The sequence below is a fragment of the Apium graveolens genome, chromosome 10 (assembly GCF_009905375.1).
Source record: "Apium graveolens cultivar Ventura chromosome 10, ASM990537v1, whole genome shotgun sequence".
In the NCBI taxonomy this organism is placed as follows: domain Eukaryota; kingdom Viridiplantae; phylum Streptophyta; class Magnoliopsida; order Apiales; family Apiaceae; genus Apium; species Apium graveolens.
The window spans coordinates 240,648,920-240,676,496 of record NC_133656.1 but is presented as its reverse complement, the minus strand read 5'-3'; the positions used below and the strand labels follow the sequence as shown (position 1 = coordinate 240,676,496).

General features: G+C 35.0%; 6 protein-coding genes across 7 annotated transcripts; 1 reads left to right on the top strand and 5 right to left on the bottom strand.

Annotated features, from left to right (window-relative positions):
* Window positions 1–248: 248 nt before the first annotated feature.
* On the top strand, window positions 249–5,459 carry LOC141692571 (nitrate regulatory gene2 protein). Its single transcript, XM_074497452.1, has 5 exons — window positions 249–494; window positions 1,443–2,718; window positions 3,049–3,260; window positions 3,695–3,918; window positions 4,501–5,459. Exons 2-5 carry the CDS (start codon window positions 1,566–1,568, stop codon window positions 5,240–5,242), a joined length of 2,331 nt encoding a protein of 776 aa, XP_074353553.1. The 5' UTR covers window positions 249–494; window positions 1,443–1,565; the 3' UTR covers window positions 5,243–5,459.
* A 574-nt stretch (window positions 5,460–6,033) lies between these two features.
* LOC141693925 (mitochondrial outer membrane import complex protein METAXIN) lies at window positions 6,034–9,735 on the bottom strand. Its single transcript, XM_074499117.1, has 7 exons — window positions 9,565–9,735; window positions 9,323–9,486; window positions 8,781–9,118; window positions 8,464–8,540; window positions 8,268–8,328; window positions 7,562–7,754; window positions 6,034–6,406 (listed from the first exon to the last, which is right to left on the bottom strand). The coding sequence occupies exons 2-7, from the start codon at window positions 9,474–9,476 to the stop codon at window positions 6,225–6,227; spliced, it is 1,005 nt and encodes a 334-aa protein (XP_074355218.1). The 5' UTR covers window positions 9,477–9,486; window positions 9,565–9,735; the 3' UTR covers window positions 6,034–6,224.
* Window positions 9,736–15,493: 5,758 nt separating this feature from the next.
* LOC141693306 (18S rRNA (guanine-N(7))-methyltransferase RID2) lies at window positions 15,494–21,713 on the bottom strand. 2 transcript variants are annotated; one of them, XM_074498365.1, is made up of 10 exons: window positions 21,574–21,713; window positions 21,124–21,245; window positions 20,937–21,012; window positions 19,285–19,368; window positions 19,116–19,171; window positions 17,991–18,047; window positions 17,497–17,546; window positions 17,214–17,366; window positions 16,151–16,286; window positions 15,494–15,995 (listed from the first exon to the last, which is right to left on the bottom strand). In XM_074498365.1, exons 2-10 carry the CDS (start codon window positions 21,217–21,219, stop codon window positions 15,831–15,833), a joined length of 873 nt encoding a protein of 290 aa, XP_074354466.1. In that variant the 5' UTR covers window positions 21,220–21,245; window positions 21,574–21,713; the 3' UTR covers window positions 15,494–15,830. The 2 variants fall into 2 exon arrangements, with proteins under 2 accessions (XP_074354466.1, XP_074354467.1); XM_074498366.1 differs by having other exon boundaries at window positions 21,124–21,242; window positions 21,574–21,696.
* A 714-nt stretch (window positions 21,714–22,427) lies between these two features.
* Window positions 22,428–23,093, bottom strand: LOC141692195 (secreted RxLR effector protein 161-like). Its single transcript, XM_074496929.1, has one exon. The coding sequence runs from the start codon at window positions 23,091–23,093 to the stop codon at window positions 22,428–22,430; it is 666 nt and encodes a 221-aa protein (XP_074353030.1).
* Window positions 23,094–26,004: 2,911 nt separating this feature from the next.
* On the bottom strand, window positions 26,005–26,622 carry LOC141692194 (uncharacterized). The gene has a single exon (XM_074496928.1). It carries the CDS (start codon window positions 26,620–26,622, stop codon window positions 26,005–26,007), a length of 618 nt encoding a protein of 205 aa, XP_074353029.1.
* Window positions 26,623–26,666: 44 nt separating this feature from the next.
* On the bottom strand, window positions 26,667–27,032 carry LOC141692193 (uncharacterized). The gene has a single exon (XM_074496927.1). It carries the CDS (start codon window positions 27,030–27,032, stop codon window positions 26,667–26,669), a length of 366 nt encoding a protein of 121 aa, XP_074353028.1.
* Between the last annotated feature and the right edge of the window lie 545 nt (window positions 27,033–27,577).

The following is a 27,577-nucleotide window of genomic DNA, read 5'->3' as shown; positions in this document are numbered from 1 at the left end:
ACATACTGCACACATGACTTACATTATTTATCATTTATATTTTACTTTAACCGAAAAAGATTAGTTTAAAAAAAATGTGTCATTATTTATTTTACAATTTATTTATTCAATAAAACATTTTATAGAAATTATAACATCAGTATTGTACAAAATATAAAAAACAATATAAAAATAATAATATTCTTTGCTCCTTTAGTTTTCATTTGTGTGTGTTGGGTACTTGGGGTAGTGTTTGGGCTTTAGTTAGGTTCACACTCCTTTGAAAAAGAAAAGGAAGCATAGTTTTTGACCGTTGCTTTTTCTCTTTGCTCTCTCTCTCTTTCTCTCTCTCTCAAGAAGGCTCTTCTCTGTGGTGTGTACTCTCCTCTTCTCTCTCCCATCTCTCTCTCTCTCTCTCTGAAGAAGGCTCTTCTCTGTAGTGGCCAGTGGGTACTCTCCTCTTCTTTCTTATCATCATCGGTTATGTTATGTTATTTCCCCTTGTTCCTTTTCAGGTACCATTTTGTTCCTTAAACTCTTTCGTTATACCTATTTTAGGTAGTATGCTTTCCATTAAGCCTGTGAATTGTCATCCATGTAATATAATTTCTTGATGGTTTTTGTTTGCATGCAATCTTGACCCTTGTATATGCATTCTTTGTTTTCAAGTTTTGATTTTTACAGCTGGGCTTTGGCTTTCTTCTTCCTCCTCTAATTGAAATTAGTGCTTTGCTTTCTAATTGAATTTTCTGCAATTTTGTACATTTACTGTTCCCAGTTGTGTCCATTTATGAGCATTGTTTCTCAGGCGCACTATATAACCTATCTTTTTGACCAGTTATTATGTATGCAGAGTTCATTCATCATGTGAAATGGATATGCTTTACATACCTTTATCTTCTTTTATGTGGCTTGTAGCCCCATCTTCTATTACCACTTTTACAGAATTCTTCCCCAATTTTAATTATTTAATCCCAATTTATACCTATTTTAGCTTTCTCCTTTTACCTTTTTTTTAAAATTTTAATCATTACCCCTCATTTGTTTATTTCCTTGCTCTTATTCAAACTTCAAATGCTCTTTTTCTTTTTCCTGTTTTTTAATGCAGTTTCACTAAGTGGATCATTTCTCTGTTATTTTTCTTTGCTTATTGTTTTCCAGCTTTCTTTTAGTAGTTGTGTGTGATCAATACCTTGCTAGTTGGTTTTTCATTTGTTATGCTATATAAAATCTTTGTTTAATAATCTTGGTTGGTGTTTGAAATATAAGAAGAATAAGCCATAGACATTAGATAATCATCTGATGACTTGCAAACCATGGTTTATAAGCCATATCACAGTTCCAAGTGAATTATCTGTCTGATTTGAAACTTTTAAAAATTTTGTTTCGTGATCTCTTTCTTTGTTTGCACTTCTACATGTTCAAAATTCTTCTTGTTGAACCACTTTGCTTCTTATGAATAGCTTGAAGAATTTCTCGTGAATTTGGTGAAGGCTGTATAAGGACTCCCCTGTTGATTTGCATTTTGGTTCACGGACGGAAAACTCACAGGGACTGGATATTAAGAGTTACAGACAAGTGGGGGGATGGGATGTTCTACATCTAAGTTGGACGATGAGGAGGCAGTTCAGCTTTGTAAAGATAGGAAGAACTTCATTAAAGAAGCCGTCGAGCAGAGAATTCGATTTGCCTCCGGGCATGCTGCTTATATACAGTCCTTGAAAAGAGTTTCTGCTGCTCTCCATGATTATATTGAAGGAGATGAGCAACACGATCTTATGTTAGATGCATTTACAACTCCATCCTTCACGCCAATAAAGAAATCGAGCACTGGATTCATCTCTATATCACCAAAATCTTTTACTGTATCACCAATTCAAACCACACCTAATTCAACCATCAAAGTAAGTTATTTAAGATCAGGCGGAAATCCTTCAGTTTCTGTTGAGGAGAGACCACATTCCCCGGAAACTGTTAGGGTTGAAGCTTATTCACCCATTCACCAGTACGAGATGGATGGGTTTTTTGCAATGCAGTCCCCACCAATGAACAATTCATTTTTCAATTACTCCCCCATCCATAGACCTAGCTTTCCCCCCCCTTCACCACGTACTTCCCAGTGGGACTTCTTTTGGAACCCATTTTCATCATTAGATAATTATGGGTATCCTACAAGAACCAGTCTTGATCATACTGTTTTGGATGATGACATATCTGGGCTAAGACAAGTTCGAGAAGAAGAAGGGATTCCTGAGTTGGAGGAGGAGACCGAACAAGAAGACCTTGAACCTACGATTAATGTGAAGAATGAGCAAGCTAAAGTTGTGGTTAACAGTGCCAGAGAAGAAGTTCTTGTGGAAGATGATGACAGCGATGACGACGACGACGATGATGATTATGTAACAGACAGTGGAACTGAGTCTGAACATGAAGTAACAGGACCTGTTGAGGCCAGGCTTGAAGTGAAAAAGTCTCAAGGAAGTCAAAAGCTAGAAGTATCAAAGTCACAGAATGCTGGGCAAGTTAGCAACCAAGAAACAGCAGTTGGTGATAATAGGGATGCGAATGAGAAAACCCCGGGCTTTACTGTTTACGTGAACCGAAGGCCAACTAGCATGACTGAAGTTGTTAAAGATCTTGAAGCTCAGTTCAAGATCATTTGCAATTCTGCTATCGAGGTGTCAGCTATGTTAGAAGCCGGCAAAGCTCAGTATACATCAACATCAAATGAACTCACAGGTCAGAGAACTTTCTTATAGTTTTTGTAAAATATATCTGTTAACCTGATAAACCCATCTTACAGTCAATGATTCCAGTTTTTCTTTGAGATAGTACTATGTACTTTGAGCACACAAGTCAATTACATCGTCGTCACTGGTTCACTTGAATTATGCTAGCTCCACAAACGAGCACAACTGATCATTTTAAAGTTTATGAGTCAATTAATCAAATGAACATAAGTGCTGCTGTCTTCTTCGATATAATGATTGTTCCTGCTAGCATCGTCTAATGTATATATCTATTTTACAGATGCTTCTGATACCAGTTACCATGTTTCTATTTTTGCAGCCATGAAAATGTTAAATCCTGTAGCTTTGTTGCGTTCAGCTTCTTCACGCTCATCTTCATCAAGATTTGCAATCAATTCCTCAAGCTCAAAAGACGAGGCTTATGAAAGCAGTAGCGACTTCTCTGAGGAGTCTTGTACGTTCTCTGGTAGTCACCAGTCAACTCTAGATAAACTATATGCCTGGGAGAAAAAACTTTACCAGGAAGTTAGGGTACGTCACTTAAACCAATTTAGCTCGATTTAATATTTCACACCAGATGGCTTGCATATATGCATTTATCCAGTTACGCATTGGTAGGTTAAGGTCTGTATACAAGTAGCAGAGGCTGCAGAGCTTAATAGTCTATCTCAGCTGGCTGGATGTCAGAAGTCCATTTCAGTTTTTGGGTTTACTAATCTTTCCTGATGTGTGATTAGTGATTATCATATTGTCGTTAATACAATTCCAAAACATTAGTAATCAAACAGTCTTTCAACTTTCAGTCGTCCCTTTTCTCAAGAAACTTGTTTTAAGCACTTAATATTTGTGTGAGTCAACCTATTGGCCTAGGCCCTGCTTAGCCATCTATCTTCGAGTAAAAGGGTGTAGATATATATATATATATATATAAATAAAATTGCTTTTGGTGTTATTTTCCTTGACAGGCCGGTGAACGGGTCCGCATAGCATATGAGAAGAAATGTTCTCAACTACGGAATAAAGACGTAAAAGGAGATGATCCTTCTTCAGTAGATAAGACCAGAGCTGCTATACGAGATCTGCATACCCAGATAAAAGTTTCAATACACTCAGTTGAAGCTGTCTCAAAGAGGATCGAAACATTAAGAGATGAAGAGCTGCAACCACAGCTGTTAGATATGATACAAGGGTATGAGTTATGACCACTGACCAGCCTTCGGTTCTTATATTTAACATAATTATTTGAATATTCCAATTTAAATTAAATGATGCCATCATCTCAGTATCTCACCTCCTTTTGCTATTTTCCACACAAGTGTTGTCTAAATGCACTCAAAATTATGTATAATTTTAAAGCGCCTTTCTGGCACGTCTTATCTTGCTTTAATATCGGTCTACCAGAATAAAATTTTCGCTCTTTTCCCCCTTATGTTTTTTTTACATGTGGCAGACAACAGACCATCTCAAATCGGTGTTTGTCAACATTTAATAAAATATGTTATTGGTTATTATCACAATATTGTAAACATAGCTAATGTGTAAACTATTAGTCATACATAAAACTATCACTTGATGAATCTATTAGTTGCTTTTCCAAGGCTGTGATTTCTTTTAGTCATGTATAAACTTTCCCTTTGAATACATTATTAGTTGTTCTACCAAGGTTGTATTCCAACTATAAATGTTGTTGAATAGCGCAAATATATATGCACTTACACGTTAAGTGCTTATGCACAGTCTAATGAAGCAACCTCTTTATGGTGATACACAGGCTAACAAGAATGTGGAAGGTAATGGCCGACTGCCATCTATCTCAAAAACGCATATTGGATGATGCCAAGCTTTTGTTAGCTGGAACCCCGTCAAAGTTGTCTGGAACAAAGAAATATACTCTAATGTCACCTACTGAGCCACATCGGCTAGCCTGTGCAGCTGCCAACCTTGAAAATGAACTTAGAAATTGGAGAGCCTGTTTTGAATCATGGATCACTTCTCAACGATCCTACATACATGCATTAACAGGATGGCTCCTACGCTGTGTCAGATCAGACGCAGATGCTTCAAATTTACCTTTCTCTCCTCGTCGGTCCATGGTAACGTCCCTGCCAATATACGGTATTTGCATACAATGGTCTAGATTTGTTGATGCGGTTAGAGAAGTTCCAGTTCTCGATGGACTGGATTTTTGTGTGGCGGGTATCGGTTCCCTATTTACACAGCAGCTGAAGGAAGATTTTCGTCACCGGACTCCAACTGGATCAAAGAGGTACGGAGGCGGGTTTTCAGCAGAATCATGTGGGAAGGAGATGGTGGAGGTTGGGCATTTGGAAGAAGATGTATTTAGCGCAGAAAAAATGGTTGAAGTTGCCATTAGGGTACTCTGTGCAGGAATGTCTGTTGTTGTAAGTTCTTTGACAGAATTCGCTATAAGTTCAGCTGAAGGATATGCTGATGTAGTGAAGCAATGGGAAAGTGCCCAGCGGACACGAAGTTTGGGAGGGACTCGAAAATAGAGTATTTGACACTTGGTAGCTAGGATTAGTAAGGAAATTAATGTAAATTATGTATGTCTGAGCTTATGTTATATCAAATATGGAAAGTATGGTCTAACTTTTTGGCTCGTTTTGAGAAGGCAGAAAAAATTAGATTAGGAAGTGATTGGGACTGAGATACTAGATGTAGTAGTTTTGTGGACAAACAAGGTTTTATATTCATAAAATGTTACCAAAACAGATCCTGCTTGTTTACTTTCAAAAATATCTCTATTTGATGCAAATATGAAAACCTATCATTTTAAGTCGAACTTCAGAATAATATTCACTTTCAAAGTTCAATTGAACAACCTTGAAGTATTATGTTTTTTACACATAAATACTCAAAATTAAAAAGTCACACATCGACCTCTTATATATCGAACCTCTTATATATCGAATATGTATATTTGATCATTACTCCAATAAACATTTTTGAATTATTAAATATTAGGGATTGAATTAAGATAATTGTGAAAAATAAATTAGATGAGTACATATTACTATGTAATATATATTACTATGTAATATAGTATAGAGGTTAATGCTGGTGAAAAATTGACTCTAAAATGTAGAGGGAAAAATAATTTTATGCCCACAATATCCTACCAAAAAGTGTGGCATTTCATGATTAAAACCCCGATATATATATTTGATATATTATGGGTTAATATGTATGACTTTTTTTTAAGGTTTGTGTGTACGTACTACATGGTATATACTTGCATTCAATTTTATTAATCAACCAAAACAAAACTGATAATTCTTAGCCATGTATCAACTACAAAATGATTTTGACACTTTCGTATCTAAAATGTCAAGAGAAGGATTAAACTCTCCGAAAATCCTGAACCCATGCAAAAAGAAAAGAACAAACTTGAGGATTTACTCATCAAGTACATAAAAATTCGCATTAATTGATGAAAGTAGCTGGGCATAGAAAAAAAAAGCTATTTCTTGTTAGTCATCCATAGATTGAACCATCATCATTGTCAAGCTCCATATCAACATTATCCGATCCTCCAAAAAGAGATAGAAAAATAAGAACAGCAGCTAGCTGGGTAACCAAGAAATATTTGGCCCTTTTTCTAAAAGTTTTTTCTTCCTCCGTCTTTTCCCTTTTAGGCTTGCTCCTCGGATTTGAACCTGGATGAAAAATAGTACAGGGGCTTATGAATCAGTAAACCAAGCATAAAGAAAGGCAACATCCAGAAAGTGTATAGTAGACTGCTGTAAAGCGAAATTGTTATGTGTATTACACACTATAGATAAGCCATTTTTATCAAGATTGCTACTACCGCAATAAGGCTCCGGAATGAAATGAAAATGTGTCCAAGGTTTCAACTGAGTTCCCAAATCAATAATTTGTTAAGATATTGCAAATTCACGAAATGGGGGTAACAGGAGTACATTGTATGTAAAAACCCGGATTAAAACTTCGCAATGTGAGCATTGATTTTAGGATAAAAAGCTCATCAAACCTTTTTTGCAAAACTAGGGGTCATTTCATGTGCTAACTATACTATGCTTTTAAGGTGTGTCAAATTGAGTATAATATCCATACTCTTGTGAAAGCATTCTTCCGGACGTGACTTGAAATTACTGTAAAACCTATAAATGATATTACTGATTAGTTAACATTTCCAATATAATAATTTTTCTATAACCTAAACTCAGTACTAACTAATAGTTGTCCAGCGAACACCTGTAAAATCATGCCATTAATTTCATAGTTATTGACAATGTATACACAGAGTTACTTGATTTTTCTCATCAAACTTTTTTGTGCATGAATCATTAATACGTTTTCTATATTACTTGTATAGTAGTCCCCTCCACACTATTTCAGAACGGCATTATTGTACAATGATAGAGGCTTGGCTAAAAAAAGCAATCCCTTTTTAAATATGATCACTGCATGCTCAACATTTATTACTTTCACCGATAAGCACTATAAACATACAGCTGGATCCTCGACTCCTCATTGGCTACTTTTACAAGAGCCAACAATAAACGTGTTTCTCATTCTACCGAAAAATATAACAGTCTAACCTTCATAATGGATTAAGCCATGATATTTAACTTAAACTAAAAAACTAGTGCTATATTAGACAGTCGTGCAAGTACTAAGCAATAGATATCATGGACTGGTTCTGAAAAACTGAGACCCTAAAACGATAATTAATGCACACTATAGTATCATAATCATGGCTTAGACCAGCCAGGAAAGCAATAGGAAGGCTTTCCATATTCAAAATTATTACAAAATAGTTAGAGTACTTGATAATTTTTGGGACTTACGCCAGTTTGATGAACCTCCTCCAGATGCAGATGTTGATTGATGCGGGTGAGATTGTGATCCAGAAGACAAAGGATCCCCGGATTGTAGACCAGATGATGAGTTACTAGTCCCAATGTAATTTGTCATGAAGCTTTCAGCAGAATTTACAAGATTCGTATGTGTCAACAGCTTGCTCCTCAAAACCGAGGTTTCCTAATTGAGCACGAAGGAAAAATTAAGTACCCTTGTGTAAATATACAAATTTATATTGCTTCAGGACATCAGTGAAGCTAATAGTCTAAAAGAAACATTAACAATAAATACAGAACATACATCAAAACTAATTGAGAATAATTTTTATCCAACAAGTAACTTCACTCTATCACAGGGAAATTGACGTCACATCATGCAATTGTTCCGATATCTTATTTTTATTATTTCTTTTTCTTTTTTTCTCTTTCCGTGGTATAGCATATTGAAAAACCTCTTTTCACACAGGACTATGGATATTAACAAAATTAAAAATTGACCAAAAAAAAATAGGGATGAAAACACTTTCCAACACGATGTCATATATTCAAAATATTAACCATTGTTCAGCATCATGCAAAAGTGTTTTATCTGTCCTAGCTACTAAACGCAATGTAGTAACAAGCTTAGTAACATCCCAAGGAAGTCCCATAGCTTCTCCAATTATTAAAAGAATATGATCCAAACATAACTCACAGGCAAAGCATGGAGCGTGAAGAGTACATGTCCAAGAAGTAAAGCATCCAAACTCGTAGGCCTGTTTTAGATAAAAACAGAGGGCAATATTGAGATGACAATTTACTCACTTTTTCATGAACCGGACTTGATGCATATAAGAGGTAGATGATATGTAACCTGAAATTATAGCTACAGAAGTGTATTCAGTTATTACCTGCTTTCAAATAAATACAATTCTTCACCTAGCCTCGTAGACAAAGCCTCATAAGCCTTGGTTGCTTTCCTGTAAATCTGTCCACAATGAAATAGTGAACTATTTAAAGGTTATTGAAATATGTGTGCATCTGGGGAACAAGGGGTTTGGAAGGGAGAAAAAAATCAGACGAGGATGTAATCATCCACTCTCATGCCCTTTAAAGAGGAAATCAAGTTTACTCCGCATAAAAATACTTTAATATCCAAGTAAAAAATAGCAAGCATAGTAATACTCATTAAATGAGGTGTTACAAAGTATAGATGGTGGGAGAATACCTCTTTCTCTCTTCGAGCCGCATTTTCTTTTGTAATGCCAAGTAGTTGCTTTGCAAGAGTTACTTGCTTATAATACAAATACTTGGATATCGGCCAGGGGAGATCTGAATAGTAAATCTTGTGTGCAGTAGTTCCATCAGAACCCACCCAAAGTTCATACAAAACAGCATCAGCAAGCCAGGAAGTAATCATAGCCTTAATGGAAGTCCATTCAGGAACGGCATCCAGTCCGGTATCCAAATCAACAATACCATCTGTTTTTAGAGTCTCAATCACGCCGCCATTCTCATTATCAAACGCAACATAGCATTCATCAGTCTCCACATAAGGAATTTGGTCTGACAAAATTAAAAAACATATAAACTTAACGGTCTAGACTACTAGTAGAGATATGAATTGGGGGGAGAGAGGGAGAGAGAGAGATAGAGAGAGAGAGAGAGCGAGGGGGAGAGAGAGAGATCTCGAGAGAGAGGGATGGAGGGAGAGAGAGAGAGAGAGACCATTGAGAGAGAGGGGGGGGAGAGAGAGGGGGGGAGAGGTACCTGAGTCAGGATAGGTAAGATTATAGGTGAAAGAGAAGGGGAGGCCAGTAAGTTTAAGAAAAACGTAAACAGGCAAAGAAGAAGGGCAGGCAGTAGGAAGGCCAAAGCAAGCTTTTCTACCCACCAATGTAATCATCTTTCCTCCTTGTTCCATGTAATTATGCCTGCATAAATCAGATTGATTCAGATTAAACCCCCATTAAATTAAAGTAATCAAATACAACGTGAAATTTGAGTACTGCCTGTTGTTGTAGTTATAAAGCTCGCAATTTCTTTAATTCGTCCCGTTGCTTGAATCTCGACGCCCTTATTATAACTAACCATCACATCCTAGGGTTTTTCTGGGTTTTAGAACCAGCTTTTCTCGTTCGACAATTCTTTACTCTTTTTTACTTAATTTTACGAGAGAATTGCACGTTGCACCCTGGACTTTGGTCAAAATTCAAAGTTCAATATCTGTTTTAAACAATTGCAGATTGCCTGTCATTATTTTAAAACTCGTTTCATGTTGCACCACTTTTGTAATTTTTCGTCAAATATGACCGTTAACATTAGTCAACGGGGTTAATTTAGTACTTTTATAACTGAAACATAATTATATCTTTGAAAAAATTGCATTTTACATCTCTTACTTTTGGTCCAAAATCAATATCATACACCTATTTTCAGAAATTGCAGTTTGCATCCTTTTTTTTTGAAACTCGGTACAAAAAACACCCCTTTTACCTAATTTCCTTTATTGGGCAGGGGCAAAATAGAAATTTCAGCTTGAAAAATTAATTAACAAATATTTATTTGTTCTAAATTGTATTAAAAATTGAATTTTACATATATTTTATATTTTTCAGTTATTGAGTCATATTTTCAAATTTAGCTTTTATTACATGGTGTTAATTTCAAAAATTTATAATCCACTAAAATTAATTCAAATTACGTATATATTAAATTTTAATATTTAATAAGTTGCATCAATTTTTTTAAATAATGTGATGTTATTATTTTTTTTAGTGAAGGGGAATAATTCATTATTATAATTTTTTTTAGCTTTTTTCGAATTATAACTACTAAATTTATTTAAATTTTATATTAAAATTCTTATTTTACCCTCATTATTTTAGTTGTAACTGTCAAAGGGGTGCATTTTGCATACAAACTGAAAGTTAGGGGTTGCAAACTGCAATTACTGTTCAAATACTAATATACCAATTTTACCATTCAAATACTTAACGTTAACGGTCATATTTGACGGAAAATTACAAAAGAGGTGCAACGTGAAACGGGTTTGAAAGTAATGGGATGTAATCTGCAAATGTTCAAAACAGGTATAAAATTTTGAATTTTGGTCAAAGGTAAGAAGTGCATTCTGCAATTCTCTCTATTTTTTTTATTATCTCTATCATTCTTTTATTTCTTCCTCCCTTTACTAATATTGTATTCCATATAATAATTTATTTATATCAATCGTGGTAGCAATTATATTAAAATTTAAATAATATTTTATTTATTCCATCATGATATATAATATATTGTATGATTGGATTGATGTTCACCCAAAATTTGTTAGAGTAGAACTAATTTTAAACCTTATTATTCAAGAAAGTAAATAATAGAATAGCTTATATTAACTCTTTTACCAAACTAAATTGTCTATATACATTTAACGCACATAAATAAGAGTATAAGACCATATATTCAAATACATATGATTTTTCAAACATTAAGATTTCATCGTGAAGTGAAAACAAATTGTTTATACCATTTTTGAAATTTCAAAGAATCAAAATAAAATTTTATCATTATTTTTTAGCCAAATAGCAAGTTTAGCAATCATATTGAACCTCAAAACTAGCTCTGACCATCTATGTTATAATTTTCAATTTTGGGTAATTTTATATTTTGACTTTAACGAAATTGATCAAATTAAGATCATTTTCGGATATTCATCTGACACCTTAAGATTTTAGTGCGACCGCTTACATGGTATCAGAACTTAGTTTAGGGAGGAACTCGGTTTGAGTCTTCTCACCCCATTTATTTAATATTTGTTCTTGTTATTGGTATTGGTAATAGTTATATTTGTTGTTGTTAATCGAGGTGAAACCTATAGTGCGATCGATGACAGGTATTAAAAAGTATAAAATCATATTTGGACCTTCCTCTACCACCTTAAGATTTTCCTCTATCACCTTAAGATTTTAGATGAAGTGGTTACTTAACTAATACAACTAATAGAATTAGTCATCTACTTTATATTTAACTAAGTAAGGTAATATTACCCTGAAATGACAATCAATATCAAGATATTCAGTGTGCACATGAAAAACACAATTACGAGCAGTATGAATTACACTCTTATTGTCTGATTGTTTGTCAGATTCCATAAATAAATGTAGCAAAATATATTTCAGACCATGTACTAAGAGCATATGCACCCATCGGGGACATCAATTCATCAATTCATCAATTGAATCAATGGAGTTGGTTACTATTCATGCTAAATTCACTTTTTTCCTTAATTTTTATATACCCACATAACTTCATCAATTCATCAATTACTATTCATTAAATAAATAATTATACTATATATCATAAATTTAATTTCATCTCTATTATTTAATGGTCCCACAAATAATATCCAATAACATATTGTTGGATAATTTTAGATTTTTGATAAGATTGTGGATAAATTTAAATTTTTGATAAGATTTTCGTTGAATCACATTATGACACGTGTCTTGATCTAGATTTATAGATTGAAAATTGTCTATAAATAATATCATGATCTTCATATTATAGTCATCTCAAAATCACTACAAATCTTTGCAATAATGAATTTATTAAAAAGATTATTGAGTCAGAGGCAACAACACAGTCAAGAAGAGACTGAAATTATGAATACCATGGTGACTGAATCGGCGATGATGATGGAGTTCATCAATACTCCAGATGAACAACAAGGACGGGGCTCACGACCTGAAAAATCTTCTAATCATCCCAGAGAAAGGCTATCGAGAGGAAAAAATCTCATGGAAGATTATTTCGTTGATCGTCCAATATTCAATGAAGATGATTTTCGTCGAAGGTATAGAATGCGCCCTCATGTTTTTAATCGTATCATGACAGCTCTTTGCACTCAAGATTCCTATTGGCATCAAAAAACAGATGCAATTGGATTATTGGGGTTGCTACCACAACAAAAAATGACTGCTGCACTACGACTGCTAGCTTACGGTGCAGCAGCTGATCAGTGTGCCGAAATATGTCGAATGGGAGAATCAACCACACTTGAGTGTATGAAAAAATTCTGTCAACAAGTGGAAGGGCTCTTTGGTCAAGAGTACCTTCGTGCTCCGACACCAACAGATTTACGAAGGCTTCTAACAAGGGGCGAACAAAGAGGATTTCCAGGTATGATTGGAAGTATCGATTGTATGCACTGGGAGTGGAAGAATTGTCCAAGCGGGTGGGGAGGGGCTTATAGTGGTCGAAAAGGACGACCTACTATTATTCTAGAGGCAGTCGCTTCTTATGACACTTGGATCTGGCACGCTTTTTTTGGTGTGCCTGGAGCTCAAAATGATATTAATGTTCTAGGTCAGTCTCATGTATTTGATAAAGTCATCGCAGGAAATAGTCCAACGGTGGTGTTTCACGTCAATGGAAAAAGATACAACAATGTGTATTATCTTGCTGATGGAATTTATCCGAGGTATTCAACATTTGTAAAAACTATATCAAATCCTGCCACTCAATCACAAAAATTATTTGCTAAGAAACAGGAGGCATATCGCAAAGATGTGGAGAGGTGTTTTGGTATCTTGCAATCTCGATGGGCTATTCTTCGTCATGGTGCTCGGATGCATAAGCGTTCCACACTTAGAAGCATCATGATGACTTGCATCATATTGCATAACATGATAGTCGAGGATGAATTCGTGGAAGAAGATTTTGTAGAGCCGGTAGAAGAAGATTTAATGAATCCATTAGCATCACAAGTTTATGATGGGCCAGTAGATAGTAATGGAGTTCGAATTCCTTTTGCACCAGTACAAAGAAATGGAAGAAATCAACAAGCATTTTGGGATCGTATTGAGAACTTGGAATCAGCTTATATCCATACAATGCTTCAAAATGACTTGGTGGAGCACAACTGGGCAATAGAAGCTAATCAATAGTTTTCAATTTATTATCTGTTAAAATGTACGACTTCATAATTTAAATAAATTTATTTTATTGAATTCAAAAGTAGCAAACAAAATTAAAATTAAAAAACATAGAACATAAATGAATTAAAAACATAATAGCTAAATCTAATCATAAAAATCATCATCAAAGCGAGGAACATAAGCACTGCCAGTAGTAGTCTCATTCACTTGTTCCATGATCTCAGCCTTCTTTCTTTTAAACCATTTTTTCGTATTAGGGGTCATTTGGCTAGTATCCATTGTCATGATCTTTGTTTGCTCCCTTAATTCTTCAATAGCCTCGTGTTTTGCCAATCTTGCTTCTTTCCGTTCCTCAAGTGCATCAAGTCTTGCCTGCCTTGCTTCTTTTCGTTTCTCAAGTTCTAACATCTCTCTCGACATTTGAAGGGTTTCCTCGTCTCTTTTGATGTTGGCCTCCACTAGTTGTTTTTGGTGACATTGCATATTATTGAAAATAGTTATAGACATCTCTTCTTTTTCGGTCATACGTTGTTTTCCTTTCTTTTTTGCATGTCTGGACGCCTTTACTCCCATCGGTCTAACTGGACTAGAAGGACTTTCTGTTTCTCGATTAGACTCTGGAGTCGTGAAACCTTCTTCATCAACGCAATCATCACTATTCAAATTGATTGGTGGTGAATCCATTTGTGTTGGAAAATTTCGTTGAAATGGAGGAGAAGTAGTGGGAACATCTACAAACTGAGGATGTCCAGCAACCGCTTCATAACATTCCCATTTGTCGAATGTCTTATTTGTATCCTTGAAATATAATCCCTGAGCTTGAATGATCTAAAACATAACAAATTATAGATATTAAATTATTACACAAATAATGTAAAACATCTTTACTATATATATATATATATATATATATATATATATATATATATAAATCTTACCTCATCTACCAAATTGGTTCCGCTTGCACTATATCTACTAGCTTGATTCTTGGCACATTGCCATTTTTTGAGCAATCTCTTCAATGGTGCAAAGTGTGAGTCAAGAGCAATTTTTAAACGAGGCTCGGCACGAGGATTTTCGGGAGTGCCACACCAATTTTGCGCATAATCCTCATGAATTCGCCCCCATAAATTATTCTTGTTTGAGTATCGACCGGTAATTGGATCAACAGATTGTCGAGCCCAAGAAATACATAATTGTAATTCTTCGGAGGGGAGCCAGTTAGTACCCATTTTCTTAAATATGTATATGTATTTATATAAAACAGAAAATATATAAAAAAATATAAGTGTGTAAAAATTTATGTCACAAATGAATCTAAAATTTTGTAATTTATAGGCTACAAAATATGACCGTTAAATGAAAAAATAGAGCTGTTGGAAATTTATAACCGTTGTATAGCCGTTAGAACACCAGAGAGCTATGTACAAAGCAAGTAAAAAAGAAGGAAAATAGAAAAGTAGTTGTGGAGCCCACTAATCAATGACATCAGCTGATCCATCAAATATTGATGGTGGGGGTGATGGATTGATGCTCCATCAATAATTGATGGAGGGAAAAAAGAGGCGCTGCATTATATATTTATACTGAAGCATTGATACATCTGCTGAATTGATTTTCTGATGGCTCCCGTGCATATGCTCTAAATATGATTAAAAGTCGAACATGATATGTACTTGGATTTTGTGGATTAATAACATCAGTTGCAAGGGAGATTGTTTGTGAAAGAAGTGATATTGAAATTCTGCGAACTATTTAGTGCTACTATACTTAAAAAAATGATATGTTTAGATATATGTTTGGAGTGTTTATCTAAAATGTATGTTTGAGATTAACGTCTTTTAATGAATGTCTTTTTATATTACTTCAAAAAACTCAGGATATAATATTAAACAAGACATCAGATCATAATGCTTTTAATCGAGGACGATGAAGATGGTATATTTGATCAATTATAAAAAAAAACAAAATATTAGCTTATATTAGACTATAACGAAAACTCAACTCCCTACAAACTAAATTGTCTATATATATTTAACGCACAAAATAGGACCATACATTCAAATATTCATGATTTTTCAACGCAAAGACCATTAATTCCCCAAGTACATAATTTAGAGCATTTTTCTCATTTCTTTCTGAGTATCATTTTTCATCATTCAGATGAACTAGTCCTCAACTCCTGATTAGTATCAGTGAAGATTTCAGACATGTTTTAAATAAAAAAAGGATGCAACCAAAACTCCTTAACGGATTCTAGGATGTGCTAGTACAAGCATCGAACAACAAACACGATAAACAGACATAAAACCCAGTTTGGAGGTGGTGGTGGTTGGAGTGGTTCAAAAACGTGCTTTTCTCTTCCGCGCGGTGTACTTTGTATCAGGAGGTACTACATTTCCTTTTTTCCTCATCTGTTCCTTTTTCTTTAGCACCCAATTTCTTCCCTTCCCTTTCTTGTTAACCTTTTGTTTCTTTCTTGGTCTATGCCTGTCCGAAATGCAAACCTACAAGAAAAAAGTTGCTGTAAGTCAAACATAAAACGCAATAACAAATTATAGGTGAGGGGAAAATGATAATCAGTTAGAAGGGATCTTTATTGACTTCTAAAAGAGGGCCTAGGTATATAAAAATCTCTAAATTACAGTATACGAGTACTCACAGTAGGATTTTCTTCATCTCCACTACTGTCATCTTCAGAACAGCTCTCTCCGTCTTCACCTTTTGCTTTTGGTGTAGCACTGCTGAGAGAGGGGGGGCCACAAGTAAGCACAAGGTATTCTTTTCTGCTCTTCGAACTGTTACATTAACATCAGATTGTTAAAATACTTCTACATGTAATTTCAAGACAAAGTACAAGCTCTAATTTCTTTTATATGGACAGAAACAAACCAGTTTGAAAGCCACACAAATGGAAATATCACAAGAAGCATACTGCACAAGGAAGTAAAGCCTAACTACAAGCAGCAGCTACAACTAAAGAAGAAAACCCTCCAATGTTGATCAAAGTCAAAGCACCATTGCCCATAGAGTTCTATCAACGGGCAGATCAATTATTATTATATTTATTCAAAAATAACAGGCTGAGGAGCATCCAGCTGCGATGCTAATTTAAATACTATATGATGTACATAAATAAAACATTTAAATACAAGTATCCTCCACAAGCGTTTGTGTAGTAAGCATTTTTCACTAATATTATTACCTTTTCTATATGGTAAGCACTAAGCACGTCAACTTGGAACATGAGCTGGCTTGTAAACACTCGTCTATAATTTTTTGAACGGATTAACAAGATGCTTGTTGTTAATAACATCCATGAATGGCTCGTGAGTGGTTTCCGAGTAAAGCTCGTAAAAATAAACGCGCTTTATTTTCCTAACAAGCTGAGCTTGAACAATATTTTAAGCTTGAGCTTGAGTATTTTTTATAAATTATCATTGGCCCGATTACACCGATATGTCTTTCTCTTTCATATCTTTTGTTTTTTCAAATATCTCCCTGTAAAGTTACTAAAGTATATATCATTAATGATACACGAAGCATCCTCACAATAATTTTAAAAGACCGACTTCTTACGGGGTTTTAGGAAAATCTACTGCTACTATCAACACTTGCAGCACAAAAGGATTCTCTAGATGTTTAATGAGCTCCAAAATAATCATGAAAAAAAGAAAAGAGTACAAGATAAATAGCATATCATGACATGCACTCCTGATGAATACCTGTGGGGGTAGTCAACAACAACGCCACCAGCAAATCCAGCACGCATAGCAAAACTAAGTATCAATTCACGCTGCGCAACATTTTCAGGATATACTTGCAGTACTGCCCTTGCTCCCCTAGCTAAACATCGATATAGCGACCCAAAGAAAGCCCTGAAATATATTTTTTGTTGAAAACATGTTTAAATCAAAGAGAACCTAGAGGACAACCAGCAATTACATGAAGCACATTATTTTATCTGATTAAGAAACACAACTATAAGTCATGAGACAGAAAACATACTTCAGTCTTAACCGTGGTTCATGAGAGGATTTGTCCGCATTACAAAGCCACTGCATAATCGCATCATCAGCCATAAAAGAATTGAGCATTGTGACAAGAGATCAATGCCAAACAAACATATATTTGAAACACTTGGCACAATACCAGAGCCATCAAAACCAAAAAGTAGGTATGCAGAAGTGGAAAACAGGGTCACATTAAATAGCATTAGATCATCATACACACATAGAAGTGAAAAAGCATGAACTCGTGAACATAAAAGAGTAATATAGTAACAACTTAAGTCATCAGGCTGAATCAAGTAACAACATAAACTCGGACATATAAGTCCAGATTATCCGGTTAAAAGTTAGAAGAGAAAAATATATTAATTTCATCCAAGCATACATGTGTGAATAAGTACACAAGTTTTAGATAAGTATAATATCACACTCAAAAGTTGATAATAAAAAACTGCTGGTAATAAATCATATCGCATGAACATAGAAACAGACCTGGACAGCCGATATACTGATGGCACCATCAACCACACCGGGTCGAAGTCCTAAGCCCTAAAATATAACAAAGGCAATAACAGATCAGAACTATGATACGAGTTATGAATTGTGATTACTTAAATAGAAATGATAAGAACTACTGTTGTTCATTTCGTAAATATAGATATATAAACATAAAAGATTCCACTACACAGTACAGTACAACACAAATTATTGGTAAAGTTGTGCGAACAAATTTTAGAATAGAGATCCATTAATATAAATCTGAGTCGATCATGTTTTAAGATTAATTTAATCACAACTGAAGGAACACGGCGTGGTTTGGATGTGATGACACGAGAAACCAGTAAAGGACCTGGTTAAGTGTTGTAGAGGGAAAAAATAACAGCAGGCAACATTTAGTTAGTAATAACAACACTCATAAGGAGCCAAGAGAACATTCAGGTCTCGAAAAGCCTACATAGGGTTGTAATTCGAGCTACGTCAATCTGTGCTCGTGCTTCTCAATATCAAGATCCTGAATTTTCCATGAGTTAAGTGGAGCCTAAAAAATCATAAAATCTTTGTTAAGTAAGCCGAGCTCGAGCTTCTCCCAGCTTCGCATCCCAATTAAACTTGAGTATTATCTAGAACCTAATTCAACACACTAATGTTGCATTTGGTTTGGACTTTGGGGAGAAAGAAATTGGCGGAAAAGAATGAAACTTGAACTATTTTGTAGTAAACGTTATTAAGTTCAATTCATTCCAGAAATATTCAAATCAGAGCTCAACCCCGCCGACTTGAGAAGGAATGATACTCTCCTTCCTACTAAATGTCCCTACATCTTCATGAAAATTTTGCACTCCCTCGTTTTTTTTCATAATTTTTGTCCCTTCCATTCTCTTCAAACAAACACAACATAGATCAAAACCGTTGTCCTTTTGATATGATAATTAGGGGAAAACATACGTAATAGGACAATCCCATCTGCAGTATGTTGTAATATCTGTTCAGAATTTTGAAGCGGTTAACACGGAGTTGGTCTTGAGGGTCAAACACGACCTTAAGAAGGATTTTCAGCCATGGGAATAGCCACCTTAAACAAATTTTTACAATACAATGTGTGGAAAACTAAGTTACCTGGCCCATGTCACCTAGTATTAGGTCCCCCTCAACTTCACGCTCCCTTGCTATATCTGATATTGGAGACTAATATTATTGAACAGAACCATACAACCAAGAAGAGAGATACAACTTTAGAAAAAACTGAAACAACTTAAATTAATAACAGCACAAGAGCTTTACATACTAAGCATCGATTCTGATATATCTAACCCAATCCACTGGTGTCCATTCTCTGACAATGTCTCCCCGCTAAGCCCTGATCCACAACCTACAAAGAACCAGAATAACAGAACACTTAGATTTGCAACTATATGCAAATAGCAAACACAAGAGTGACAAGAGGCAAGTTAACCACAAAATACCCGCTAAATATCACACGAAGCATAAATACTTTAATAAGAAGTGCTACCACCTCGTGAGAACTACATTTACTTATACTAGAACGTGTACTGTGACTTCACAAGTGTTAAAAAGAGTAAACTGTGAAACACTCAGTACTTAAATGTTCAATTTTATACAGCACGAGGTGCTTTTGATTGACTGATTATTTTCCAAGAAATCCATATACATGTCCCGGTCCTGCTTAGCAACCGTCTTTATTACATAAATATGTACTGAAAAGAACAGAGTCTAAGAGTCCTGGCTAAAACTGTCAAAATTATAAACATATGCTGACTCGGGCAACTTCCCCTAATGCACTTGAAAGTTCTATGGTTGAACCAAATCACGTGCAGGGGAAGACCAAGAGAAGTTCAAATCAAATGATTTGGCATTTTAGACACTAGTCTAAAGAAAGGTGTAGATCCAAAGGTACGCCTTCAAGTCTCCTATTTTTCTTGCTACTAAGGTCCACCGCGAACAAAGACAGACTCTGTCATAATTCCAAGTCTTAAATAATTTAGGTGAGTTAATATCACTTCAAGTTTCTAATTAAAAATAAATATTTTATATTTATATCTTAATCGGAATGACTAGTGGACCTTCAAAACAATTAAGGTCAGTTATATTAATTATTAGCGTGCCGTGGCAAGCCGCACAGCTAGTAGACCTTCGGGATGATATATCAATATGCTGCCTATCGTGTTCACATGTATAGTTTTATATATCTACATACAAATATAAATATATATATATATATATATATATATACATTGATCTCCGTAATAATATAGTATTGTAAGTCATTTGGATAATTTGCCTTGTGTATGCTTACGTTCAACTTGAAGTCATCAAATATTCTACAAAAGTGCAGATAACTTCAACCATACATTTTTAAGATCTTATTTGTTATTCATTTCAATATGTTAGTACGGCTAAAATGTAAAAACTTGAACTGCATCACTTTACATATATCTAAATGAATAATCAAATTTATCTAATGATGATAAATAACATGGAATCTTACATATATTATCAGGGAAGTGACATAAAATAATTATGTGAAGAAATTAAAAACTACACAAACTTATCAATATTAAATCAATTGCTTGTCAAACAATTCTTCAATTATATGAGAAAAATCTATATTGTATAAGTGAGCAGTTATTTGTTTGTTAATAACTACAAGTGTGTGTAAAGAATGAGTGTTGTAAACAAATCATCTTCCTGCAAGTAGACTAGCTTTGATGCAGCGTCCGCCATATGAATACACATATCAAGATAGAAAAAACCAATTACGTTCGCTTGGGCACCATATGGCAACGATCAATAGCTATACTTTTCCGTTATCATTCCTACAAATTTGAAATGTGGTTCTATAGAGTATGGATATAGGATTTGATTACATGATCCCTGCTTCTAATGGAAGGAAGGTAGGGAAATAGAGTAACCACTTACCAATATCAAGGAGTAATCTCGGCACATCATCATCAGGCAGCGCAAGAAGTTCAAGTGCTCTCTCTGAAAGTTGTGCCTAAATTAATTTTATTTGGATTATATTGTCAGAATGAAGAGCAATGATGTAAATATAAACAATGTGTATGACAAGTGAATATGAGATATTTGAATCTAAAAATACAATAACCTGAATTTCCATAATACGAGAGGAGGATGTGTATTTACGAGCTTCAGTATCGTCATAGAAGATCTCCGGTGGTGCTTGAAGTTCTGGCCTCGACATTGTTTGTTGTGTTGTTAATTAATCTCCTAATTTCAAAAATAGAAGAAATAAATCAGTAGGCAGAAGAAAAACCAGAAAGCAGTGAGCAGCACATATATGAAAAATCGAATTCCAATTACTAATCGTAAAAACCAAAGCAATAATAAACCCCTGTTTCTAAAAAAAAGGGGGCACACGGATTACTCATATGAACTTTAGGCAATAAATAATTACAACAATTCAAAGGAGAGTATCTGATTATATAAAATGGGTAGGCAATCAATCATTACATTACTAGTCTTCAGGGAAGATATATACATATTATACATACAGACACAATATACATAAGATGAAGGATGCAATTACAAAATTTACCTAAACAAATTAGCAGCGGCCAGAGGCAGAGCTTGTGTCGCGCCGTTTAGGGCTTATACATACGCACCTCACTCTCTTTTTACTTTCTTTTTTGGGTTTAAATGCAACGTACTCGTTTCCCTATTACTTATTTTCTACAAGCGGAAACACAAATATATGATAATAATAATACTCCTTTGGACCAAGAAATTATAATTTTTTTTTATTTTATTTTAGAATACTTTTCGAGTAAATTACACGCTACTAAATTTTATTCAATTTGTTATAAACCTTGACTGAAAATATTAGTTAGGTTTAATGTAGACGAAGTATAGGAGAATAGAAGATAGAGAGAAAGTTGTGGTGTATTTCATTAGTTAAATGAGCTATTTATAATAGTTGGTTTACAAGGCTTACTAAGTAAGTTATTCAAATTTTCTTCATTAAGTATTACAAAACTTCCTCGATAAGTTTTACAAATCTTTCTCGATAAGTTTTACAAGTCTTCCTTGTTAAGATTTGAGAGACTTCATCGATACGCTTTGACAATCACTTTATTTTTTATTCAAATATTTTAACACTCCCCCTTGATTGTCAAATGCGAGTTATTTCAAAAATTGACTGCCTCGTTAAAACCTTGCAAGGAAAAACTCAGTGGGATAAAAATCTTGACGAAGGAAAAAGAGTACAGCCTCCCCCTGAATAAAATGTCTCACATTTTAACATTTCGATGTAGCAAACTTTTTAACCTCCACATACCCATATTATTTCTTAACTTCTCAAATGTTGATGTAGGTAGTGACTTTGTAAGTATATCCGCCAGATTATCGTATGAGCGAACTTGTTGAATATCAATATCACCATTTTCTTGAAGTTCATGAGTGTAGAAGAATTTTGGCAATATATGTTTTGTCCGATCCCCTTTTAATATATCCTTCCTTAAGTTGTTTGATGCAGGCCGAGTTATCCTCGAATAAAACTGTAAGACTGTCTGAAATACTTGATAATCCACATGATTCTCGAATATGTTGAATGACAGACCTTAGCCAAATACATTCTCTGTTTGCTTCATGAATTGCTAGTAACTCTGCGTGGTTTGATGAAGTTGCGGCCATAGTCTGTTTTGTAGACTTCCAAGAGATATCAGTATCACAATATGTAAATAGGTAACCTGTTTGTGATCGCCCAAAATGAGGATCTGACATGTATCCAGCATCTGCATATCCAACTAGCCGTGATCTTAAATTATTTGGGAAGAATAGTCCAAGATCGATTGTCCATCGAAGATATCTGAATATATGTTTTATTTCATCCCAATGCCTTTTAGTATGGTCAGAACTAAATCTTGCCAACAAGTTCACTGCAGATGCAATATCAGGACGTATGTTGTTTGCAAGATACATGAGAGCGCCAATTGCACTGAGATATGGAACTTCAGGTCCAAGAGTCTCTTCATCTTGTTTTCTAGGACGGAAAGGATCTTTTTCAACCTCGAGTGATCGAACAACCATTGGTGTGGTTAGTGGATGAGCTTTGTCCATGTAGAACCGATCAAGAATCTTTTCAGTGTAGTTTGATTGATGAACAAATATTCCTGAAGATAAGTGCTCCACCTGTATACCTAAACAAAATCTTGTCCTTCCAAGATCTTTCATTTCAAACTCATTTTACAAATAGTTAGCAGCATTAGTAATATCTTCAGTAGTACCGATAATATTCAAATCATCCACATATACAACAATAATAACAAAACCAGTTGATGATTATTTAATAAAAATGCAAGGACACACTTGATTATTAACATATCCATCATTCAATAAGTACTCACTAAGCCTGTTGTACCACATACGACCAGATTATTTCAAACCATACAATGATCGTTGTAATTTAACAGAATATAAATGTCGAGGCTTAGTGTCCTCAATATTTAACCCTTCAGGAATTTTCATATAAATATCACTATCAAGTGATCCATATAGGTATGCTGTCACAACGTCCATCAAACGTGTTTCCAGTTTTTCCATACAAGCCATACCCATTAGAAAACGAAAAGTAACTCCATCCATCACAGGAGAGTATGTTTCCTGGTAATCAAAACCAAGTCTTTGAGAGAATCCCTGGGCTACTAGTCGGGCCTTATATCTCACAATTTCATTCCTTTCATTTCGTTTTCGTATAAACACCCATCTGTTCCCGACAGGGACTACACCAGCTGGTGTTTGGACTGCATTTGGACTGCAGGTCCAAATACATTTCTCTTGCGTAATGATTGCAATTCTTCTTGAATCGCAATTTTCCATTTTGGTCAATCATCTCGGTGTCGACACTCTTCCACACTTTGTGGTTCAGGATCGGAGTTCATAATAATATCAGATGCCACGGAAAAAGCATATACATCATCAACCTCAATACTCCCACGATCCAGTAATTTCGCGTTATGGACATAATTCATTGAGATCTCATAATTTTCAGGTACCTTTGCTTCCGTGGAAGCATTTGCCACTTCTAGGGCATGTGCCACTTCTGGGGCAACATTCTCTTCTGGAGGCAATCCCACGTCTGGGAGTTTTGTTACATCCACTTCAGGGGCTTGAACCTCTTCAGGAGGAAATACCACTTCTGGGGTATTTTCTGAAACTTTTGCCACTTCTGGGGCAATTCCAATCAATTTCCGTTTTCGTGGCACAATATCTTTTGCACCAATAGGTCTACCACGCTTCTGGCGTGGCTTTGAATCACTAATCAATTCTCCAGGAATTAATTTCTTAGTAGGGATTTCAACTTGTGCCGGAGCTTTAACAACAGGTATTTGTGACCTTATAATATGTCTAGAGTCACTAAAGGCATCCGACATTTGATTAGCAATATTTTGCATATGAATAATTCTTTGAACGTCGGATTCACATTGATTAGTACGTGAATCAACAGAATTTAATCTTGATGCATTCCATGATATTTCGGAATTTAATTTATGCAAATCATTATCTCCCCCTAATTTAGGGAACATGGTTTCATCAAAATGACAACCAACATAGCGAGCAGTAAAAACATCACCAGTTAACGGTTCCAGATATCTTATAATAGATGGAGAATCAAAACCAATATATATACCAATTCTTCTTTGAGGTCCCATTTTATTTCTTTGTGGTGGTGATATAGGAACATACACAGCACAACCAAATACTTTTAAATGAGATATATTAGGTACTTGACCAAGAACTAATTCTTGAGGGGATTGTTTGTGGTAAGCAGAAGACCTTATTCTAATTATATTTGCAGCATGAAGTATTGCATGACCCCAAACAGATATAGGTAACTTTGCCCTTAGGAGTAAGGGACGAACAATAAGTTGAAGTCTTTTAATTAAGGATTCTGCTAAACCATTTTGTGTATGTACGTGAGCCACCGGGTGTTCGACTGAGATTCCTACTGACATACAATATTCATTAAAAGTTGCAGATGTAAATTCAGCAGCATTATCTAGTCGGATTGATTTAATGGGATGGTCATGAAATTGAGCTCGGAGTTTAATTATTTGGGCAAGTAATTTGGCAAAGGCTGTATTTCGGGTTGTAAGTAGACATACATGAGACCATCGAGTTGACGCATCAATTAAAACCATAAAGTACCTAAATGGGCCAGAAGATGGATGTATAGGACCACAAATGTCACCTTGAATTCTTTCTAAGAATTTCGGGGACTCGGTTTGAAGCTTAACTGGGGATGGTCGGACAATAAGTTTTTTCAAGGAACATGCTGAACAATGAAGTTCATCTTGGGATATTATCTTTTGAGTTTTAAGAGGATGTCCCACATAATTTTCAATGATACGACGCATCATAGATACTCCTGGATGACTGAGTCTTTCGTGCCAAAGGGAAAATAGTTTTGGGTCTATGACTTTGGGGATGTTGACACTATGAGATTCACGAACTCGTATACTTGTAATATATAATCCTGAAGAAACCGAGTGGAATTTTTCTAGGACCCTTTTATTGTCAACGGTGTCTGAGGTGATGAGAAGGTATTCTTTTTCATTCTCATTAATAGTTTCAACGTGAAACCCGTTAAGACGGATATCTTTAAAACTCAGTAGGTTTCTAGTTGACTTGCTAGAGTATAGAGCCTCTTGTATGTGTATGTGTGTCTTATTTGGTAGAAGAAAACTAGCTTTCCCAAAACCTTCTATTATATTTGATGTACCCGATACCGTCCAGACATGTGAGTTGGTTTTAGTCAACTGTGAGAAGTATTTCCGACTCTGTAAAATAGTGTGTGTGGTTGCGCAGTCAACAATGCATATATCTTCCATCTCTATACATATATAAATGAAAAACATCTTTATTAAAAACAAACCGAGTACATAGAACAACAACATGAAACAAGTACATAAAATGAGTACATAAGTAAAACACAAAGAAAATAAGTAAAGCATGACAATACATATGAAGTCTAGTAGTCTAAACCATAATAAAGATTAGCATCAGTGTCTATTTCATTTGAGGCCTTATTGACTGGTTCATTAACTAGATTATAATTAGCGAAGTTGGTTTCTACTCTCTTTCCATTATTCCTTTTGGATGACTCGTAGAGATCAACAAGATGTTTGGGTGTGCGACAAGTACGTTGCCAGTGCCCCTCAGATCTGCACCTATGACAGATGCCTCGGTTCTCTCCTTCTTGGGGCGCCTTTCTTTTATTTGGCACTTCACGTTGCCATTTCTGGTGGCCAGAGTTGTAACCATCACGTTGCCACTTCAGGTGGCCAGAATGATATTGATTGTGAAACCGAACACGAAAATTTCCACGTCCACGGTTTCGTCCATAACCCCGTCCTCCTCTATGCCCTTTTCCACGTTCATTCTTCAGGAATGACGTGTTATGTACTTCAGGTAACTGGGAAGAGCCTGTGGGACGTATCTGATGATTTTTCAGTAGCAACTCATTATTCTTTTCAACCACAAGAAGGAGAGATATCAGCTCGCCATATTTCTGAAAATTACGCTCCCTATATTGTTGAGCCAGGATCATAGTGTTGGGGTGAAAGGTTGAGAGGGTCTTTTCAATCATTTCAGTATCAGTAATATTTTCACCACATAAAATTAATTTTGAGTTTATCTTGAAAGAGCATAATTATATTCAGCTACAGATTTGAAATCTTGTAACCTCAAATTAATCCAGTCATATTGGGCAGATGGCAAGTGAACAAGTTTTTGGTGATCAAATCTATCCTTGAGATTATTCCAAAGGGTGAGTGGATTTTTGATAGTGAGGTATTCAGATTTTAGATCTTCGTGGATGTGATGCCTAAGAAAGATAATCGCTTTTGCATTTTGTTCAACAGTTGGGATCTTTTCCGGGTCAATAGTATCTTTTAGGCCATTAGCACTAAGGTGTAATTCCGCATCAAGGACCCATGACAAATAATTATTTCTGGAAACATCACAGGCAACAAACTCTAATTTTGCAAGATTCGCCATTCTGAATAGATTTTAAATAAGATATAATATGTCACATAATATTTAAACATGTAAGTTGAAATAACAACTTTATAAAAAAGTTACGACGGCATAGCCGGCCAGAAAACTTTTGATTATTACCTGACGGCAGCGCCATCTTTATAGTAGTATTACTTGACGGCATAGCCATCTTTATAGATTTCAATCAGTAACATAAATATGTAATAATATTTAGAAGAAAATGAGGAAAAGAAAACGTACCTCTTTTATGAAATAGTTTTAGTTGATAGGGACTCGTGGGTCAGAATGAGTCGTAGCTCTTTCGAGAATAAAGCTTCAGTTGGCAGAGACTCGTGCTGATAACGTGTTATAAACCTTGACTGAAAATATTAGTTATGTTTAATGTAGAGGAAGTATAGGAGAATAGAAGATGGAGAGAAAGTTGTGTTGTATTTGTTAGGAATGTATGTGCATTAGTTTGATGATATGTTTAACAAAATACTTAAGTAGAAATTTAGTGTCTGTAGCCTCAACAGATAAGACCACTTTGGCTATCCGTTGATGGT